The sequence below is a fragment of the Ceraceosorus guamensis genome, assembly GCF_003144195.1.
Source record: "Ceraceosorus guamensis strain MCA 4658 unplaced genomic scaffold IE81scaffold_26, whole genome shotgun sequence".
Taxonomy (NCBI): Eukaryota; Fungi; Basidiomycota; class Exobasidiomycetes; order Ceraceosorales; family Ceraceosoraceae; genus Ceraceosorus; species Ceraceosorus guamensis.
The window spans coordinates 261,075-281,848 of record NW_020290021.1 but is presented as its reverse complement, the minus strand read 5'-3'; the positions used below and the strand labels follow the sequence as shown (position 1 = coordinate 281,848).

At 55.8% G+C, this 20,774-nt stretch overlaps 6 protein-coding genes across 6 annotated transcripts; 3 read left to right on the top strand and 3 right to left on the bottom strand.

Annotated features, from left to right (window-relative positions):
* Positions 1 to 179: 179 nt before the first annotated feature.
* IE81DRAFT_323161 (putative UBA1-ubiquitin-protein ligase, E1-like enzyme) lies at positions 180 to 4,205 on the bottom strand. The gene is made up of 7 exons (XM_025513853.1): positions 3,592 to 4,205; positions 1,611 to 3,398; positions 1,093 to 1,537; positions 957 to 1,022; positions 772 to 880; positions 506 to 704; positions 180 to 419 (listed from the first exon to the last, which is right to left on the bottom strand). Exons 1-7 carry the CDS (start codon positions 3,964 to 3,966, stop codon positions 318 to 320), a joined length of 3,084 nt encoding a protein of 1,027 aa, XP_025369970.1. The 5' UTR covers positions 3,967 to 4,205; the 3' UTR covers positions 180 to 317.
* A 93-nt stretch (positions 4,206 to 4,298) lies between these two features.
* Positions 4,299 to 6,998, top strand: IE81DRAFT_366370 (class II aaRS and biotin synthetase). Its single transcript, XM_025517004.1, has 2 exons — positions 4,299 to 5,347; positions 5,440 to 6,998. Exons 1-2 carry the CDS (start codon positions 4,727 to 4,729, stop codon positions 6,781 to 6,783), a joined length of 1,965 nt encoding a protein of 654 aa, XP_025369969.1. The 5' UTR covers positions 4,299 to 4,726; the 3' UTR covers positions 6,784 to 6,998.
* IE81DRAFT_329996 (hypothetical protein) lies at positions 6,927 to 11,111 on the bottom strand (the record flags this gene model as incomplete). The annotated part of the gene is made up of 1 exon (XM_025515173.1): positions 6,927 to 11,111. The coding sequence occupies one exon, from the start codon at positions 11,109 to 11,111 to the stop codon at positions 6,927 to 6,929; it is 4,185 nt and encodes a 1,394-aa protein (XP_025369968.1).
* Positions 11,112 to 13,077: 1,966 nt separating this feature from the next.
* On the top strand, positions 13,078 to 16,652 carry IE81DRAFT_301656 (hypothetical protein). The gene is made up of 3 exons (XM_025512241.1): positions 13,078 to 13,722; positions 13,844 to 13,950; positions 14,046 to 16,652. Exons 1-3 carry the CDS (start codon positions 13,564 to 13,566, stop codon positions 16,381 to 16,383), a joined length of 2,604 nt encoding a protein of 867 aa, XP_025369967.1. The 5' UTR covers positions 13,078 to 13,563; the 3' UTR covers positions 16,384 to 16,652.
* Positions 16,653 to 17,027: 375 nt separating this feature from the next.
* Positions 17,028 to 18,205, top strand: IE81DRAFT_313190 (hypothetical protein). The gene is made up of 2 exons (XM_025512479.1): positions 17,028 to 17,387; positions 17,466 to 18,205. The coding sequence occupies exons 1-2, from the start codon at positions 17,165 to 17,167 to the stop codon at positions 18,098 to 18,100; spliced, it is 858 nt and encodes a 285-aa protein (XP_025369966.1). The 5' UTR covers positions 17,028 to 17,164; the 3' UTR covers positions 18,101 to 18,205.
* On the bottom strand, positions 18,145 to 20,621 carry IE81DRAFT_301652 (arginyl-tRNA synthetase). The gene is made up of 4 exons (XM_025512240.1): positions 20,017 to 20,621; positions 19,603 to 19,945; positions 18,291 to 19,532; positions 18,145 to 18,218 (listed from the first exon to the last, which is right to left on the bottom strand). Exons 1-4 carry the CDS (start codon positions 20,317 to 20,319, stop codon positions 18,202 to 18,204), a joined length of 1,905 nt encoding a protein of 634 aa, XP_025369965.1. The 5' UTR covers positions 20,320 to 20,621; the 3' UTR covers positions 18,145 to 18,201.
* Positions 20,622 to 20,774: the final 153 nt, after the last annotated feature.

Sequence of the window (20,774 nt, the reverse complement as noted above, 5' to 3'; positions counted from 1 at the left end):
GCGCTTGAGCACCACCGCAAGGGTCGTGCGTGCCCGCCCCCCTTTATCCTCCACGCGAGGCAGCGGGCGGCTCTGTTTGACATCGCTGTCAGATTTGCGCAGTGAAAGTCCGGCGCTGAGCTCCTGACGGAAAAATCAGAGGTCTGTTTCGACATTGTCATGGAACCAATCTCTGCCCCCCCGACTTCAGAGCGCCAGCGCACGAATCACGCATCACGACCCGTTCGCAAAATTTCTACTTCTTTGCTCTCTTTGCCCATCCGTGGCCCGTATGGCATACATGTGGAGTCCTAGCTTCGAGCGATGTGTCCGCGCGCCTAGGCAGCAGGTTGAAGCTCAACCTGGATGAAGGGCACCTCGACGTCGTCCTGCGTCACGACCGAATCGGTCATCGCTTCAAAGACGGACCAGCGGGCATGCTGCAAACATTGCACAAACGCGGATGGGCACCAAGTCAGCTCGAACAGAGGGTCGAAAGCTCTAGCATGTCCGCGTCGGTACTCACAGGTGGCACAGGCTTCTTGCTGACATTCTCCACCAGCTCCTTCATGGACATCTTAAGCCTCTCTTCCCTCTTCTTTGGCGGCATGAATCCAGAGAAAAGCATGGACACACCCGAAGAGAGCATCGTAATCTCCAAGCCATGCTTCTCCTCAAACAGGCGCAAGAACTCTTGCAATGTTGGGTTGCCGGGCACCTTGAATCTGCGAGTGAATGCCGCGGAGTCAGACTTGCGCGAAACTGTTGTTCTGTACGACAGTGAAGTCTCACCTGGACCACAGCGTCCATGTAACTTCTCCGTCGGGACTGGGATACTTGAATTTCGGAGCAGCGATGGGCTCAGAGAACGCCATGAAGGGGAGGGCGATGTTGACGAAAGCTGCCAAGCAAAGCAAGGCTCTGTCAGCACTCAAAAAGCCTGATTTCGACACTTCTACCCAATCCACTGGACGCACCATTCTTGTACTGCTCAATGTCATCCTTGCCATCGATGATTTTGTACAGCTCCAAGCAGACGAGACCTGTGGAGCGTGACATTGGAGAAGTTTGATCAGAGACAAACTCGCTGTGCGCGCATGACGAGTCACTCACCCGTAGCCATTGCGGTCGTAGTCGCGATAGCAGGAATGATCTTTCCAGCAATGCCCTTAGTTTTGTGTCTGTCAGCAGGTTGGATGCCATAATTGATAGCTCTCAGGTTGGACGCGGCAGTGATGTAGTCGATATGATGGTTCGAGTCATCGTCCTTCTCAAAATCGACCGGCTGCAGTCTGAATCCAGCAAGGCTAGCAGGCGTGGGCAGAGAGCTAGCAATTTCTGTCAAGTCACCTTCTGAGCCTGGTGCGGCAGCAGGCTCAGCGGGCTGAGCAGCTTCTTTCTCGTTCGTTTGAAACTTGACGTTACTCTTGGGCACAAATTCGGGCACTTGGACCTTGCTCAACACCTCTGCAAAGACCTGAGGGTCCGTTGAGCCTTTGAGACCGTAGTTGAAAGCGTGCAGGTTGGCCGCCGCGACAATATACTCGAGGTGGATGGGCTAATGGATTGGGAACAGCGCTCGTTAAGTCAGCGAGCAAAGCGGTCTCTCGGCGCCAAAAATCGGTACTCACGTCCTTGACATCGAAGGTGATGGGCTTGGGAGCACGCTTCGGACCTGACCAAAAAGGCTGACCGCTTGAGGTGACCGCGTCCTCGGGCAAAGAGAACAGAAGTTGCCTGATTGTGTTGCTGTAATTCTCTTCAAACTTCAGCCTTGCCCAAGCGATGCACTGCTCGAAAGAAATAGGCTTTTCCTCCACCAAGAAAGTCCTGATCTGCTCCAATTGGTCTTTCTGTGATCCACCACTCTTCAGGCTTGTCTCTACATAGTCAGGCTGCGTCAAATACTGATTGACATTCTCCGCTGGCTTGGTGAAGTAGTCGTCGAGCTGCTCGCGGGCCCATTGAATGGTGTGTTCGATGGCATTGGGGAAGTTCTTGAGCGTGCAGACAGGAATTGACTTCTCTGGCGGATCTTGAGAACTCGAGTAGCTCTCAGTGAGGTGAGGCAAGACAACTTGAGTGTTCGCTTTTGTGCCCAACGTGCCGCTTTCCAACAGGGGCTTTTCGTAGTAAACGCATCGACGGTCCATATACTGACGTGCTTGAACATTGTCGAGCGCGTTCGTGACGCCCGTGAGCGATGCGAAGAAAGCGTCGCCGTATACGTCCTCGGTCTCGGGTCCAACTCTGTTCTGGTGGCTGTGAATTTTGCCTTTGAGGTCGGTGTTCATCTCAGCTACTGCAGCAGCAGCCGTGTCCGCCTTGAAGTGCCCGACATCCTTGGGTCGGAACAAGAATTGCCTGTTGAGGTTACTCTTTTCGATCTGGTCCATGTCCGTGACGTGTATTGCTCCCTCGGGTCCGGAACCCAGCCCCATCATGCTCCAGTTCTTGAGCATCTCGCATCCAATGGCACCAGAGCCGACCAGGAATTGCCTGACGTTTGCTAGCTTCTCTTGGAAGCTGGATCCAAAAACGGCAATCTGTCCATCGTATCTCGAATTCCTCGGTGCAAATTCGGACTCGGGCAGCTCCGGCACCTTGGCCGGCAAGGACTCGAGCGAGTCGACATAAAGGTATTGTACGAGAGGATGGAATTTGCCTGAGCAAGCTTTGAGCGCTTCTTGCGCGACGAAGCCACCGATGAAAGCGACCATCGGCGAAAGGTCTCCTGTTGCCTGCAATGCGAGCTCCCTGACTACCTTTTCTTGTAGCTCGGACTCATCGCCGCTTTCTTTGTGGATGTCCTGGGCGAGCGCCAGGACGGCGTTAGCATCAGTGGCACTGCGTGCTTTTGGTAGCCTGCCTTGAGACTTCCAAAACGCTGATAGGGCTTGCCAGCCAGCATGGAGACTGGGCGGTCTGTCGAACTTGGCAAAATCAGAGATGAGGTGTTCTGGTGACTTGAGACTCTCGCGCAGAGATTTGAAGTCAATCGTCTTGGGCTGCTTGACCTGAGTAAAGATACCTCCGCGCTTGTACTCGCCCATACCAGTGGTGTCGCCGATGGAGAAGGTGTATGGTCCTTTCACTGTCACCTTTCGCGGCTCAGCAGCATTCAGGGCCTCCATCCCCTGCACCTCGCTGAAAGAGACGTAGTCGCCATCCTCGAGTCCATGCCTGGTTTCATCGAGCGTGGTCACGATACCATTCGAGTCTGAGTCGATCGATACGATCATGCCATTGAGGGGCTGCTCGCCGGTGGGATCATTGACGAGGAATTTGTGTCCAAAGTCGTTGAAGACGGATCCGAACAGGCCTCGCACGTCTGCAGCGATGAAGTGGGTCGAGGTGCCGTGCGTCCAATCGTTGATCTCCAGCTGCTTTTCCAAAGACTCGTTCGTCACTACCACGGCCTGGAGAGGCGAATTTGCGTCAGCCGTTGCTGTCAAGAATGCAGCGCGATATCGTACGTGGGAAGGGCAAGACCGGAGATAAGGCTTAATACCGCGAATCCCTCCCCGCCTCCCAGCCCCCTTTGCAATTCCTCCGGTGACGGAATGAGTGCCAATGACTGCCATAGCACCGCCAAGAAGCTCCTTGACTCACTTGGAATTTAGACAGAGCGTCTTTGGAGAGCGCAGGCTCCTCCAGTACCCGTACAGGCACGTAGGTGTTGAGCTCTGCTAATCGCGGAGCGGTAGCATCAGCTCTGCTCTTCTTTCCCACATCTTCAGGCCTCAGAAAGAATTGAGTGGACAAATCCTCGATGTTGACAGTGTGAGGATCGAACAAGGTGACGGATTTGACACCTGCCAAGCAAATGTTCTTGGCTACTTCGACTCCTAAACCTCGCAGACCGACGACCAGGACATTGGACACGGCCATGCGCTTCATTGCATCGTGGCCCAGCACATAAAGCTGACGAGAGTAGAGGCCCTCGTCGATGGACGACTGAGGCGCATCCACGTCCATTGCTGGCATTGTGGCTACGTGTCGTCTGGCTGAGCGAATGGATCGAAGGACGGCGGTGGCAAATGGGTAAACGAGCAGGTGACTCCTCGAGCGAGACGGTGTTCGATTTTGTGAGAGAGAGTGCCTGTACTCGCGAGTCTGGCTATTGCTGCTTCAAAGACGCTTGATCTGGGTTGCTTTGAAGGAGAGTGCGGAGATTTGAATTCAACGGAATGATGGAAGTAGACGAGGAGGGTTGTCGCTGTGACTGCTGCAGGAATTCAAAAGCGCATGTGCGTGTCCACATATATATATATGACGCTTTGCTCTCGACCACCGACGCGTTGACCACTCAAGACTCGCATCACCCCAGCAGCGTGCACGGACATTTTGATTATGGGACGCTCACAAAACTGTGTCACGTGTTCTCGGTTCTGTACACGCAGCCACGCGCATCATGCATGCAGCCAGCATCAGGCGTGCGTCTTAGAGAACATAGGAAGCAATTCACGAGGAGCTTGACGCTGAACATCATCATCAACAACATCGATCGTCGCAAAGGGGACAAGGGAGAGAGGCAAGGCGGTCGTATATGTCGCGTTGAGCTCAGACCAGACTGTAGCCACAAGCAATTCCCGATAGCTGCAGGGTTATAAAGGTCTGCACAGACAGGAAGGACACGAGCGCAGCACCAACTACATCCGGACCCACCCCAAAGGCAGGCTTCCCTCCTGTCCTCCCATTGATTCCTGGTCGACAGGCATCCCAGCATTTTCACCTCATTGCAGGCATGCTTCGAGCCACCACTCTGCGTGGCGAAACGGCTCTGATGTCGGCTCTGCGAATGGTCCACACCAGCAGCAGGCAATCGCAGCACACTTTGCCTGTCATTTGCGCTCACAGCCCCCGTTGGATCGCTGCCCAGCCAGAACGTTTTAGGCGGTGTGCAAACCCGAGCGCACCGCATGGACGTCATTTTGCGACTTCCGCAAGAGTCTCCGCGTCGGGATCAGAGACCGCTCGAGCTCAGGAAGAAAGCGTGGAGCTTCCGCCGACGTTGAACAGCCTCGTGAAAGCTTGTCGGAATGATGCCGATCGAGATCGCGGGGATAGCTATCTTCAGGGCGCGAAGCCGGTCAAGGTAAGAGGCTGGGCCAGGAGCGTCCGAGACCACCGCAAAGTGAGCTTTGTCTCCTTGGTGGATGGAAGCATGTCAGCGGACAATCATCTGCAGATTGTCTTGTCACCTCAGCTCAGAGAAGAGCTTGGGAGCAGACTTAGTCCGGGCGCATCCCTGGAGATCGAAGGTGCCCTATGCGAGGTCAGGAAGAAGGATGGAAGGGCGAGCGGAGGCGATGATGTAGAATTGAGAGCTACCTCTGCTCGCGTAGTAGCAGTTTGTGACTCTGCTGTGAGTTTTCAGTCTGCGTACATGCCACTTTTATGCACATGCAATAGCCTATGTAAGAGCGGCAAGCGCTCACATCTAGCTACCGATCACAGTCTTATCCAGTGCCACTCCAAGGCGAGAACAATCCGACTGAGACCTTGCGAGCGCACGCCCATCTTCGTTCGCGCGACATGAGGCACGCAGCTCTGCTTCGCTCTCGAGATTGCCTCGAGCGAGGCCTGGCTGACTACTTTGCGAGAAACGAATTCATCAAAGTTACCACTCCGATCATCACCTCTTCGGACTGTGAAGGTGCCGGAGAAGTGTTTCAGATTGTTGCTGACTCAGATCTGAAGAAGGTGGATCAGCCGAAGGCTGGCGCTGCAGAAATCTCACCAGCGGAGAATGGCATGGATCACGAGCATTCGACCAACGCTGAAACATCACAGCCGACCACATCGGACAACCAACTGCAAGCCTTTTGGTCCGGTCAACCAGCATATCTGAGCGTCTCGGCGCAATTACACCTAGAAGCCATCATGCACGGACTGAATCGGATCTGGACGCTTTCACCGGCTTTCAGAGCGGAAGGGAGCGCTACCAACCGTCACCTGGCCGAATTTTGGATGGCGGAGGTGGAGATGGTCACCTCAGATGATCCTCAGGTGGCGCTGGAGGAGGTCATGACGATCGTTGAAGGATCCGTCAAAGCGTCTGCCCTCGCGCTTTTTGGTGCTGAGTGGCGCGAGCCTGCGACGCTGTTTCTGGGAGGCGAAGGCGACGAGGATGCGGACTTCTTGATCGGAGCTCCGCCAGCGAGAGAATTTCGGAATTTAAGCTGGGATGTGTGGGAAGAGAAGCAAAAAATCAAGGAGTTGAGTCTTTCGCGACCTCCAAGTGCCTTGGACGAGATTCCGTTCGACCGACCATGGACTCGAATGACGTATTCGCAAGCCATCACGCAGCTGCGGCAAATACATGAATCTGCAGGATTCCGCACGGAGCCGATAGCCGGTCAGCCTCTGGCCACGGAGCACGAAGCAGCATTGGCAGAGGATGGCCCTGTTTTCATCACGCACTATCCTGCTCACAGCAAGCCATTTTACATGCGCGCCTCTGCAGGTGCTCCGTCCAGCGATCAGGGGGGGAGCGAAGGTTACACAGGACCGACTGTGGACTGTTTCGACCTGCTAGTCCCTGGGATGGGCGAGCTGGTAGGAGGGAGCCTTCGAGAGACACGCCCAGAAGTCATTCAAGAAAAGCTGAGTTCCTTGGGCTGGAGCGAGAAGGCTAAGAAGCAGATGGAATGGTATGCTTCGGATCTGAGAAGATTCGGCACCGCTCCCCATGGCGGATTCGGGTTGGGGATGGAACGGCTACTCAGTTGGCTCACCGATACCTCGAACCTCAAAGACTGTGTCACCTTCCCTAGAGTCAAGGGACGTGTACGATATTGACAATCATAGCACCAACACGCAAGAATGCCACAGGAAGTAGACATTGATTACTTAGGAGCGACAGAGGGGTGGTGGTCCGGCCACCACGCTTGATGCCGTGATGGTGTAAAACGGAGAGTATGTGTACAAAAGAATGTGTTTGCTCAAGAGCAGCCAAGCTCGGCGAGCGCAGCGTTATTTTCCGCGTACCTTTGGGCCGTAAGGCGCGGGGCCACTCCAATGTAGTCAATATTTTCGTCTTCCATGCCGAAATCTCTGTCGTCGATGGCCTGTCTGACGGAGCGTCGAATGGTGTTGCTTCGCAAAGCGAGGAGCGTCATGGCGACTGGAGAAGAGCTGCACGTCGGCTGCTTGTTTGCCACTGGACTTGCAGCTCGCAAGTCTTTCGGAGTCTTTGCACCTTCTTGAGATGACTCGCTATCCGAGGAGATGCCAGAGGTGGCAGAGAGGGAGACGCTCGTTTCTGTGTCTGCGCGCGGCCTTCCCACTCCAAACTCGCCTCTCGCCCGCGCGTTTGGTGGAGCCACTCTGGATTGGATCGATGTTGGCAGCACAGACAAATCCCGGTTACGCGCATTCACTGGCCGAGCTTTGAGTGGCGGTCTAGGAATGCGCGAGGTGCCGCCTGCACAAGACGTCACGCTTGCCCTCTTCTGGCTAATGGGCACAGGGATGCGAGACCCAGAAAGGGTGCTGTCCTGACTTCCCCTTTCAGAGATCCATCCGACCGGCGCGCGCCTGCTGTGCGTGGATCTGACGCTAGACTCGGTGCCTGCTTCGGAAGCTCTGGTAGCTTGTGAAGACTGAGCATCCATCTTGACCGTCTTTTGCCATGCCGTCTGTACTGCAGACACGGCATCGTCGATATCCGCTTTTGGAGCAGGTCCGCATTTTGCAGCAGCACGATCAGAGCCGTCATGCCCTTCTCCTTGGGCGCACGATAAGTTGACACCCAAACGCTGCTCCAAATGCTTCCAAAGCTTGCTTGCCTCATCGTCTGTTCGAGGCGAACAAGCCACTTGCGCTCGCTGCTGGCGGCTTCTTTGAACTCCATGGCCCAGCTCATCCTCGCTCGATGATACTTGCGATGTCACTTCGTGTGGATTGAGTGCTTGTGGTGGCCGAGGCGTGCGCACATCGTTCTGTCCTGAATTGGGGTTGGCAAGCACGCTGCTGCCTTCACGCTGCGAATCTCCCAATTGCGCCTGAGGGCGAGCCCGCAGCTGGCTCGTGCTGGGCGGCGCAAACATGCGTGCGGATGCTGAGATGCCCGACGTGCTTGCTTGCCGATGCGGTATTGCTGTTGCGTGCGTGTCAGGCAGGGAATTCTTGGCGGAGCGTGCGGCAGGGCACACATTGGCAATGCGTGATGCCGTAGATTCTGCTCGTGGTCGAGAGCGTGGTATCATCGTCGTGGCATCCAACGTGAAAAGAGGACCACGCACGTCTCGCACATATTGCCTAGCGGAAGGTGCAGGAGGGCACACATTGGCGCTCCGCGTCGCGGCCGAGTCTGCTCGGGATCGACTTTGAGGTAGCATTGTTCTGAGTTCCGGTGGCCTATGAACTTCACGTGTGTCGTGTAGATATTGCTGAGGGGCGCGTACCGGAACATTCACTTTTGTACTCCGCGAAGCATTCGACCCTGCCCTTTGACGAGATTGAGGGGCGACCGCCTGGTCGCTCCTCGTGCTATAGGCTGCCGATGACTTTGTCGTCGGGTCAACGACATTGCGCCGACCGCAATGTGAAGCTGCGTCTTGGCTTGCCTCCTGCGTTGGTGCTGGAGCAGCTGGAGCTCGTTGGGAAAACGGCAAAGTGTCTGAAGCGCCCCCGTTCAATGACCGAGCATCTTGTGGCGCATTACCAGTATAGATTATCGTGCCAAGCGAGGTGGTGTTGATGCGCACCTGGGGTCCCAAGTGGTCAGGTGTCTCATCCGCCACCGGAAGAGGTATTGGTAGCGACGCAGGTGTCACGTCCACCGGGACCGTGCTTGCTTTCCTTGTGAAGACAGCTCTTTGGTGATGCAAAGGCGTGACGCGTTGAGAACCTCGGCGAGGCAAGGCACGACCCTGAGAAGCGCTCTGCTGGTGCCCGGGCTCGCGTCTGGGCTGAGACACATTCTGCGCGTGGCTCTGCTCACGTATGGGGTGAGGAGCGGTTGTTGGACGTGACTCAGATTTGGTATCAGGCAGTCGCTGGAAAGCGTCACGTCTGATAGGTGAGGCTCGGAGCTGATGCGGGTCACGTGCGCGTTGACCCGAGGACGACGGTAGATGCGAGTCACCGCCAGGACGCAGGAACGGTGGCAGCTCGCTGCGATTTGAAATCCTCGAATAGCGATTAGACTTGATCGATCTTGCTGATCGCGAGGCACGCTTTGAGTCCGTTGTGCCAAAGTCCAGATTGCCCCATGAATTCAGATTGAGTAAGGGTTCTCCAGTGATGCGCACTGGTGGCAAGATAGGAGGCAACGTGGGCGGCTCCGATGGGTAAGTTGCAGCATTGACCCTCGCATGATGATTGAGCACAGCTTGGCTGGGCTGCTCCTGCCTCTGAAGTCTAGCTGGACCCGTCTGCTGTGGTGACAGAGGGCGCGTATTCGTGGCCTCTTGGGAGCGACGAAGCGAGAGCAAACCGCGACGTGGTCCGTCTGAACGCGCCATTTTCGGCCCTGATCGAGCGGCAACAGCAGCGTAACTTCGCGGATGTTGTTTGCTGAAAGACTGCAAGTCGTGGCATCGACTCGAATTGACGGAGCGCTCTTGTAAGCTAGACGCAGAGCTCTTCCGGCTGCTGGCCGCGTCTTCGGCAACAGCTTTGCAGATCGCGTACGGACCTTCGTCGCCAGAGCTAGGCGCCCCCAGAACTTCTTCAAGAGCACACTGCTTACCGGAACTAGCTTTAAAGCCCTGGTAAGAATCCTTCCAGCTGCGTAGACTACCAGGCGAAAAATGCCGCAACCTCTCTGGTATGTGGATGGACGGCAACCGTAGCTCGGAGAAGGATAACGAATGTGCAGAGTGGACACGGGCGTGCTTTCCCGTTGCGGGTCCTACAGTGGCACGCGAGCCGACAAATGTCCCTTTGTGAAGGTCTGGAAGGTTCGCTGAAAAGCTTCGCCAAGGTTGGTGGCTCAAGTGCAAGCGGCAGGCGCGCTTGGATGACGGTGGCTCTAGCAGAGTCGGCAGAGAAGAGCCACAATGTTCCGACCAAGGTACGATGGGGCTACCGTACCGCTGGTCTGCGAAGGAGGTAGCAGAGCATGGTGAGTCCTTCAGTGGTCTTAAGGCTCTCTTCACCTGCTGGTGTCTGTCATGGAGCGATGCTGAGGACGCGAAAGATGTCGCAGAGACACGACGGCTCTGTCGCACGGCGCAGAGCTCCTGCGTGCGGAGGTGCAACGGCGCGGTTGGTAGAATCTCGCCTGGTCGCAAGGACACGTCGGTGCCGTGGGAGATCCAAGACGTGTTGGAAGCGTAGGATGAGACAGAGGTCTCTGATCCAATTTGACTAGATTCTGTACGTAGCATTGGACGCCTAGGCAGAGCATACGCCACCCTCGATGGAGCGACAGCCATCGTCGAGCTCGTTCCCCTCGCTTGGCTACTGGGAGGAGAGCTCACTGCCGTGATCATCTTGGCAGACTCTTCGGCGGCGACGAACGGAGTAGCCAGCGCAGACAAATTAATCATGCGTGGCATATCGTGTGGACGCCTGCCCCTTGTTGGAGGCGCTGTTGAGAATTGACAGGGCCGTGAAGGAGGAATTGGCAAAGACGTCGAGTTTAATGAAGAACAACCGCCCGCTGCCGTTAGATTGACTGGGAGGGCTCGTACTTGAGATGGCGCCGTCATTGCGACAGGGCGCGGTGCTGAAGGCGCTAACACCGGGCATTGTCCGGCGCGCACGCCAGCTGGCGTTGACCCCTCGGTCGATCGATGCAAGAGACCGACGAAGCCGTCTGGTCGAGCATCGCGCTCACACCCAGCCTGGAATGTCACAGACGCACTTCGATCGCGCGGGAGGGTACCCACGTTTCTGTGTCCGAACACAGCCCAGGCTTCCGAAATAGGGACCTGATCGCATCGACGGAGTCCTTGGGCAGCTAAGATCGCAGGCGTATCCCTTGTGCGACTATGCGCTGGATTGCTGGCCTGTCGGGTGCGCCGTGCGACGGGCGCTCGCGTTGGAGGTGCGGATGACCGCGGTTTGTTGTGCTGCGTGGAGCCAGCAACATCTCTTGAAGCTCCTACTTTCCGCATCTCGTTGCCGTAAATAGCTCGCAAGCCCGAGTCATGATCCTCAGGCGCTCTTTGAAGCATCCGATGGCGTCGACAGGTCGTTGGTTGCACGGCTCACCTGACTCGTCGTTGCAGAGGTCAAGTGGCAAACACTGACGCGTTCCTAGCAGTGCCTTCGCTGAACTGTCGGTGTCCAGACGCAGATGATAAAGTCAAGCTTTATTTGATTGACCACGGAATCTGAGGCCAGTGAAATGTCGCACGAGCGTCAGCCTGCCAGCAGTGGATGGTTGTCGCGATCTGCTGAAGGATGCAAGATCAAGACGCTCGACGATGGAAGGATAATGAGATAACACGGGGTCGAAAGGCGGTCCTGCCGCGCAAGTGGTGAAGGGGTGAACGAAAGAGAAAGGGCAAAGGAAAGAGCGAGCAGCGAAGGATGATTGCGAATGAGAAGGTGAGAGTCTGGTCAGAATCAAGCGAGCCCTGGTCTACCTATGTCAGCTAATCTCTGCACCGCTGCGCGAAGACCGCAAAGTGTCTGCAGACCGAAGAGGCAAGCGACGGTCGGCAGCAGCGCATCAACGGAAAAAGCTACAGCACCGCTGTGCAAACAATTGTTGTGCGCACGCTGCTGCTTCTAAACATGCGTGTGAAGGTGGATTCATCAGCGTGCTTGTACCCGGTCCGCTTCGTACCACGCAGATTGCATGCGTGCTCATGGATGTTTGGCAACGGTCTCCAACGGCTCCAGCTCGCGACGCATGTACTGGCGCATCTTGCTGACCTCGTCATCACGTGCACAGCCCCAGAAGCAAAGCCTCGTACCGACTCCTTCGATTAGCGATAGTTGGCTAGGCTTACTTGGCTAGCCAGCCTTCGTCCTGGCAGTGGTGGTGAGTAAAAGGTAGAGATTGGCTTTGAACAACTTTGAGTTGTAGATGCAGCCGACCCCCTTCACGCGCATTAAGCTGGCTGATGTGCTGGTCGGACTTTCCGCACCTGCTGCTCGCTGCATCTGCTTATGTGCGGGGCACGATCCTCGATCACGTGCTGAAGACACAACAAGCCTAGCGAGACGTGACCGACGGCAGACCGATCTTCACCTCGAAATTACCCGCGGCGGCCGGCCCCACTTGCTCCGGCTTTGTGAACCCACGCTATATATATACCCACACAGACAGGGACCTGGACTGGACGTTGCATGATGGTTGACTTGCTGCTCGACAACGGAGCCTCACATTGTTGGTTATTCCGTCTGGCACATGAGCAGAGCTCTTATAGGCCAGTTTGCTGTGAAGTATCGACCACGATGTTAACGTCATCAGATCTGCCTGCGGGTTGTGTGGCTTGAGAGCGTGAGGATCTTTGATGTCTTCTCTCAGTGCTGGCCGACCCTGTTGTAACGAAACACCTAACACAGCACGGAGCCCTACAGCGGCCAGTCTGTCTGCCATTGTGGCAGCAGGCGCGAGAGGAAGTAGGACGACTTCTCTCCGGACTGAGTGATTCATCGTGTCCTCAGATTTGCCAGGTCTACCTCGTATCAGGCAGGAAGCAGCAAGCCTCTGAGCAGGCCTGCTAAATCTCGATCTGGAATGATGTGTCACAGTCATGAGTCTATACACATCTTCTGCTACTACTCGACTGCTATCTCTGAGCGTGCGTGCGACATCGATCATGATGACTGCTTCTGCCCGCTTTGCGTTGGATGACCCCCCTGCCTTTCCTCAGCGAGGCGGGGGCGGCGCCTAGTCGAGGCCTCAATTTGAAGGTATGAGCCACTGACTCACGACTGCGTGCTGATGTCGCGCGGTACGGTACAGTCGTGATGCATGGGCGTAGGATGCAGCAGCAGCATGCAGTGTCTTGAGTAAATTCACGATTCAGATTAGGCATCACGTACCTGCTGCTGCTCGCCCAAAGACTGCAGCAGCCGAGAGGCGCCGATGCCCAAACGCGATCGAGGCCTGGCACAGCGCGCGCGATCAGAGTTGGCAGCAGGCAGCAGCATCATCAATTATAACCAGCATGCAAGCAACCAGCAGCAAGCCGTGCCCGAGACCCCAAACGGCGTGACGCGCGCGCGAGCACGTATAGCAAGCAAGCAGGCCGCGGCTTGAGGCACCGGCACTCACACTCTTGACTGGCACTGGCACCATAGCAGCGTCTGCAGCAGCAGTCAAGTCACGGGTGGTCGCGACTTTTCCACCGATCAGGACCGCCAGAGAGGGGATTGACCCCCTCAGTACGGGGTTGGCCACTTTGATTGAAGCGGTACCGCACCAGCTTTCATTTCTACACCAGGCTCATCCCATGTCCCGCGCATCTGCAGCTTCTATCTGCCCCACGATCTGCTCTTCAACTCTCACATAGACTTCGACTGCCATCGTACAGCAGCTCCGTCGAGCTATCGTCTCCTTACACCGGCGTCAGGTGGAAGGCACGCCCGCTGATTCTGCCCGGGACTGATGGAAGCGTATCAGTCTGCCATTCCTCAAGTCACATCTCCACACTCTTCGCTGTCTTCAAAATGATGTCTGCACCTGCTCCCTATCCGGCCGTGGCTTCTCACGCGCCGGCACCCGACGACCACGAGATCTCCAAGAAGACGCCATCGATATGCGTCGACTATCTCAGTCACAACTGGACTGACGAAGATGTGTGGAGCAGCTGGAAGGCGATGACAAAGGTAAGTCTGACTTGCGCATGGAACAGCAGTCGAGACTGAGGTCAACGTCCATGTGCCCTCGTGGGCATTGCTCCCTCCGCATGCTCCCTGCTGACCATTAGCCCGCCTTTCTCAACTATAGCGCAAGAACGAGATAGCAAATGGTGTCAGGTTAGAGAATGCGAGTTGGAGAACGTGGGCAAAGCAGCGTGGCAAGTTAAAGACTATCAGTCCCGAGACTTTGAATTGGTGAGTGCCAAGGCTTCGTCATGGGACGAGATTGAGGGTGGCAAGTGTGCTCATCTGTGCTAATCACTAAATGCCAACCCATCGGTCCCGGCCAGGTTGAAGGACAGTGATGTGACTTGGCTGTATGGGCCTTTGCATGAGCATGCAGACCCTGTACCTCCTCCTCGTGTGGCCACAGCCGGCGAACGCCTCGGTCTCGATGACGACCCACGCCGAAGGAAGTCGATCCTGAAGCATCGCACTATCTCCGAGATGCTCACTACACCCGGTAGAAGCGCAAACGAAAATGCGCTGCCTCTGAGTGCTGAAGTATCACACGAGACATCAGAGGACGAGACCGAGACAGAGTCCAGCACCCCAAGGCGCAAAGGCACCAGTTCTCTTGACGCGTCTCCAAGGCCAAAACCCGAGCCACTCCCCGGACATTCGGCAACTCTTGATTCAAGCTTGCCGACACTGAGGAAGAATTTGGGCGGCAGTCCACCGCCTAGCGTGAGGCTCCCCAATCAACCTGCGCTGGACCGGGCGGATAGTGCAGCTAGCAGCATTGCGCCTGAAGAGAAGCGCCACATCAGCTTTAATCAGCGGGTGGAGCAGTGCATCTCGGTAGACGTCGAGGAGATTGAGTACGATGATGAAGAGGAGGAAGAAGATGAGGAGGATGACGATGAAGATGACACCTATAACGCTTCCAAAGCGGCCTTGCAAGCCCAATCTACGCAAGGCTCCCGACCCGATGGGCGCGAGGGCGATACTGAAGAAGGATCCGAGGACGATGTGCTCACAATGCGCTCCAGTCCGAGACATTCCCCTTCGTGGCCCCTGACTTCGACATCTGGAGCCTCAAGCCGCGTGTCTAGCCCAGGCGCGGAGCATCACACGATAGCAAAGCTAGCGCCCACCATGCTGAAGACCAGCGATACTTTTTCATTGCCTTCTGCTCCCGTCGTCGACCCTAGCGGCTTTGGTGACAGCTTCAAGGCCTCCAGCAGCTCACGTGTATCAGCGACTGGTGGCAACAGCTACTCTGGCTACGGTGATGACGAAGATGCTGGGACGAGGTATAGCCAGTGGGATGCAGACGACGACTTTGGGGAGTACGACTACTTTGACGGGCCAGATGTGAATGAAGGCTATACTGGAGCTGCCGGCGGATCAAATTCGGACGCGTCGCCATCTCCTCCAACCTCGCACGAAGACCCGGAAGCCACTGTCAGGCGCATGGCTGCTGCCATAGCTGCCAAGAATGGTGGCCAGACGGTGAAACATGCTTCGCCACCCGAAGAGATGCCCCCCGGTACATCTGCACCTGCATCTGCTCCTCCGGCAAGGCGAAGCATTCTGAAAAAGGGCGGGTCGGGTGGACAGGCTGTGTCCGACGAGCATCAGCGCGAAGAAGTCTCCGCGGAAGCCTCCGCGGAAGCAAACGACGGAGACTACTTTGGCACTTCTCCCGCCAAGCTGCCGGCAGACGAGGCCATCGATGATTTGTCCGACCCAAAAAATACCGCACCAGCCAGTCGCGGTCGCTCATCGCAGCGATTGGGCACTTCGGCCAGCTACGAGCGCATACAAGATGCGACACGCGGTGGTTCGAGCTCTCGAACGCGAACCAATTCCAACAACTCTTCGTCGAGCAACGCTTCCACCAGTCCTGATGACCGATTTGCTAATTCGCACAGGTCGGGCGAGAGGCGAGATTCATTTCGCGGGCGAGCTGGAGATGGCTCGAGAGCTATGGACAAGTCAGGCTCGTATGCAGCGGCGGCGGCTAGGGTAGCTGGTCACGATGGCGAGGACTCGGATGGACGCGCATCGCTGGATTTTGCCAGTCCAGGGTTTCCCGCTAGTCCACAGCTTGGCGATGGCGAGAATGAGAGAGCAGAAGAGGGCAAAATGTATGGCAGGACTGCTGGTGGTGACTCAAGCGTTTGGTCAGATGGCAAGCCCACAGGTTCTCGATCAAGCCCCTCCAAGTCCAAGTCGGCTGCACATCGAAGGTATCCCTCGGATGATGGGGACAATCCAAGGGGACCGGACGGAGAGCGCCTCAGTCTTGATGTTGAGCACTTGCCCAGCAACGACCCCAACCTTTCACCACCCTCTGCGCTAGGCGGCCCAACCCCACTCAATACGCCCACCCTTGCGCTTGCGAGAAGTCGCGGCGGCGCACGGCCCTCACGCAAAGCGGGTTCGAGCGAGACGCAGCCTTCGAGCCCGACAGTGCCTCGACGGAGTAGCGCTACTGGCGCTATAGTCGCGCCTAGCGATGCCGATAGACAAGCTGGCGTCAGGGTGCCGCTTTCCTCGGATTATGTGGAGGAAGATGAAGGTGGGATCGTTGGGCGTGCTGTAGAGATGGTCAACACTGCAAGAGACCTCATTGGAGCCTTGTGGGGCGGCGATAGAGGAGCCTCTTGGCGCCAGTCCTAGAGGACCCGGCGATTTACTGGCTCAGACAACACCTACAATGCTGCGGGCCTTGGCCCACTCACCATTGTTCGTCTTCGTCTTCACATCGCACCTCCAACCAAGCTTTGTGTCGCACACTCGCACTTTTGCAGCTTCCCGCCCGCCCTCCATCGACCCTTTTTCGCTGACTCCAAGCTACATATCAGCGCAGACTCTGCACATTTGGCTCTTCTCACGCAATGGTCTTCCCTTCACGAAATGAAACACACTTCATAGACTATAATACTAGGTCGAGCTTGCTGAGACGGCTTCTGAAATGCCAGAGGTCACAAGCACGAGCACGTAGCGATTGCTTGCTCGGGCGCCGTGAGAACAGATTGATGGTGCATGCTTAAAGGTAAAGGCCCGAGTGAGGTCGTGGACTTGTGCCCGGAGTCATCCCTGAGTGCAAGTGCTCGTGTAACTAGGAGCCTCGCCCCGCTGGTCAAGGAAAGGCATGGGATGGGTGGATGAAGTCGTGGGAATCGAAGCGAGGCGCAAGTGGTGTCGGTGCGTCGGTGCGTCGGTGCTCCGCGTCTAGCGCACCTCTGCAGCAGCAGCAGCAGCAGCAGCATGAAACATTCGACTTGACGCAGCGACACGAGTCGTGAGTGACTCGACCATACCTTGCACTGTGACTGGGATTGATAAGCTCCGCCAAGATTCTTCTGATGCGAAGTGGATATATCATCTGCTGGATCTGCATCGGAGTATAGCCTTGGCCGCACAGACTTTTCAACAGTAATACACCACTGCGATCGACATGACTGACGCATCCTTGGCCATCGAAGAGGGCAACTTTCACTCTTCGGCGCGCCAACAAAAGCATCGTCATGATCTCATAGATGCCTGGCTCCAGCTTTCGGGTCGAGCATGGAGCTGCATCTTGGAGGTAGGCTGCGGTCAAGGAGACCAAACCGCAAGTCTAGCCAAGAGATTTGCGCAATCGAAAATCACCGCCATAGATCCAGCCAGCCCCGAGTATGGTGAGGCGCCCCAAGACTTGCTCGACTCAAAGTATGTGTTTTATACTGAAGCATGTCATTCGAGAACACTCGCCGTAGGGTCTCCAACGACTTTGGGTCAGTCCCAAGCCGCTCTGAAGGCGACACCTTGGGGTCAGAACATCACATTCGAGCAGATGGATGCCGTTTCCTTTGCCGCACGGTCCAAATCTGGAAAGGCGGAGAAGCAAGACATCGCGGTCCTGTCGCATTGCATATGGTACTTTCCATCCCCTCAAATCCTCACCGACACCTTTCAAGCGCTCAAAAGTACCGGCACTCGTCATCTCGCACTGGCAGAGTGGGACATCTCAACCGGCGCGACGTCCGCCTCGGTGCATCTTCATTCCGTCCTGCTCCAGGCTTTGCCCGCAGCGCTGCGAGACACCGAAGCAAATATTCGATGTCCCCTCACGCCCAATGCTATTCGAGAGGCAGCTTGCAAAGCGGGTTGGAAGGTGCGGGGAGAAATGACGCTCAAATCGCCTGATCTCGAAGACGCCCAATGGGAGATCTATGCCGCTAAGGCAGCCATCGCGAAAATGCAGAAAGCACATCTAAAGAACGAAGACCAGATCGCTCTGCATGCTCACGAGGCTGCATTGCAAGCCGCGATAAGTCATTGGGAGGCATCGAGACGCAGCACAGATTCTCTCGCCCCGTGCCTCGATGTCTGGGTGAGCGTATTTGAATAACTCACTCAGACAAGCCGCGCTCTCTTCACTCCTTGCAAAATTTCACACACAACACATTGTTGAATCGTGCGACTGCTTTACAAGAATTGTCACGAGTCTGTTTACATGCGCTGCAGAGCTATTGGCGGGCGTAGAGGAAGGGCGTCAGCATTCTTGTTACGTACTCTGCTCGAGTCGCGCGAGAACTCACGTTGCAAGGTAAGCAAACGCATAGCAGCGCTGAGTACATCACGCGCACATCGGTAAGCAAACAGTCTAGCGAGGGCCAAGTCCCTCTCTTGCCCCTTGACAAGGAGCACTTCCCAAGCGCTAGAGATGGAATGGCAGAGCTTGAAGCAGTACTGCACAATCGTGCTGGGTTGAAGGTCGTCGAGGGCTCTACGGACCACCTCGGGCCATTGCGCGAGAAGCATAACCAGATCTCTAGCCTTTGGCTCTGACAGCAAATCCAATCGAAGAGTGCTGGGGTCCAAAGGATCCGATAAGACCAATCCATCCGTCTCCTGCACTTTGCGCTCCACTGAGCAAAGTCGCGTGTGATTGTACTGCAAGTAAGGCCCCGTATCACCCTCAAAGCTTAGCATTCTGTTCCAATCAAAGTTGTAGTCGTTGATACGCTTGCCCGTCATGTCTTGAATTTTGACAGCCGTCATTCCCAAAACATCTGCAGTCTTTTCGGGCTCCGCGACAAGTTTGTACTTGTCCTCATTGCTCTTCATCACATTGTGCATGTTCTCACCCGCTTCATCCAGGATGTGATCGAGGAACACGGCAGTACCTTTCCGCGTGGACATGCCCTTGACCAGGCCAAAGTTGATGTGAAGCAAACGCTGTTGCTCAGGCTGAGCCCAGTCGTAACCCATCAGCTCCAGAACCTTGAAGAACTGCGCCAAGTGCAGGTTTTGTTGAGTAGCGATGACGTAGATCATCTTGTCGAAGCCCTTTCCGCGCTTTTGGTTCCAGGTATCCCAGCGCTGTTTGGCTTCTCCGATATCTCTCGTAATGTAGAGGGGTGTGCCATCTTGACGCTCAATGACTGTCTTGTCCAGCTTGTACTGGTTCAAGTCAATCAGATAGGCTCCGTTGTCCGCTTTTTCGATGTAGTCGCTAGTCTTGATGTGTGTCAAAGCCTCAGAGATACTTTGCTTGGTGACTTGACTCTCGCCAGAGTACACGTCAAAGTGGACATTGAGCCGGGCGTAGGTATCCTTGTATTTTGCAATACTCAGGTCGCGGAACTTTTGCCAAAGCGCCAACGCAGCGGGATCATCGTCTTCCATCTTCTTGAAGAAGGCTCTAGCTTGGTCGTGGTATTCGGGATGTTCTTCCGCTTCTCTGTTAATCCGAACGTAGATGTCGTACAGATGTTTGACTGCATCTTCCTTCAAAGCAGCCTCATCGCCGTACATGCCCCAGGCAACAGCCAGAAGGCCTGCGCACAATGCCACCACACGTCAGCCGTCGCTCTGTAGTTGGTCCAAGTCATACACGCCTCCACTCACCGAATTGCTTGCCCCAATCACCAAGATAGTTCCATCGCTCCACATACCAGCCATTAGCCTCGTACAAGTTGGCCAAGAAAGCGCCAATGATGGTGGATCGGAGGTGTCCAGCGTGGAAAGGCTTGGCAATGTTGGGCGATGAAAACTCTACGATCAAGTCTTTGCCGACTCCGCTAACATTGGTTCCATAAGACCCGCCTTCTTTGCTGCCCGCGTATTCACCTCGAGACAGCGCATTGATGGTAGACAACGTCAACTGGGACAGGGTGTTGGTCACGGCTGTGAACCAGACGAAGCCGCCCTTTTGAGCTTTTGCGGTCTCGATGTATGCGTCCGGTTTGAACTGGAGCGGCCAATGAGAGGTGAGCGGGGTCAATGAAAAAGAGCATACTCCAATCATGTCGGCCAACTCACCTCCTTTTCCACCTTTTCTGCCCATTCCATGGGTTTACCAGGCAGTCGAAATCTAGGAAGCGTCGCGATAAAGTCCGCTCCTTTTGTGTGGACCTGCACCCCATCATAGACTTTTTGCAGGTCGAGGTTGAGTATGCCGGCGAGTTGATGAGCGATGGCCAATCTGAAAGCATCGATGGGGTTACGCAGAGGGTCTGCACCTTCCAAGCTTGGCAGTTCCGGCAACTGAGACAGCAACGGCACCCCTGGGAATTTGGGAGAGGCTGCGATGCTCGGAGCAGGACCAGATGTCGAGGCGGACATGCTGAGCTCAGATCTGCTCGGTTTGATCGCGCAGGCGGGCAAGGCTGGGCGAGTGAGGAGCGTAGAGCAAGCACGCGTTTCGGCGAACGGGAGAGCAGTGGATCGCAGCGCAGACCTGTGCGCGATCGCTCTCAGGGCTACGAGTGTGACCAGCGTGGCGATGGATTTGTTGTGGAGAGGTGAGCTGCAATTTGGGCTCGGTGCTGGTGCAGATGGGCTAGATCTGATATCTAGGCTCAAATGGTGTGGTATGATTCGGAATCGAGTTGGTCGAGTCAGCAGAACATAGAATGACAATTTGAACAATCAGTCGTGAATGCACACTCAAAACTCTGACTCACACTTTTGACTCACGACTCACCACGACTCACCCGCCGTGACTCGTGATCAATAATTCTTCTCTGCGTCTGCATGTCCAGCGCCGAGTCAGGGCGCGCTCAGATTCAAGACTTGAT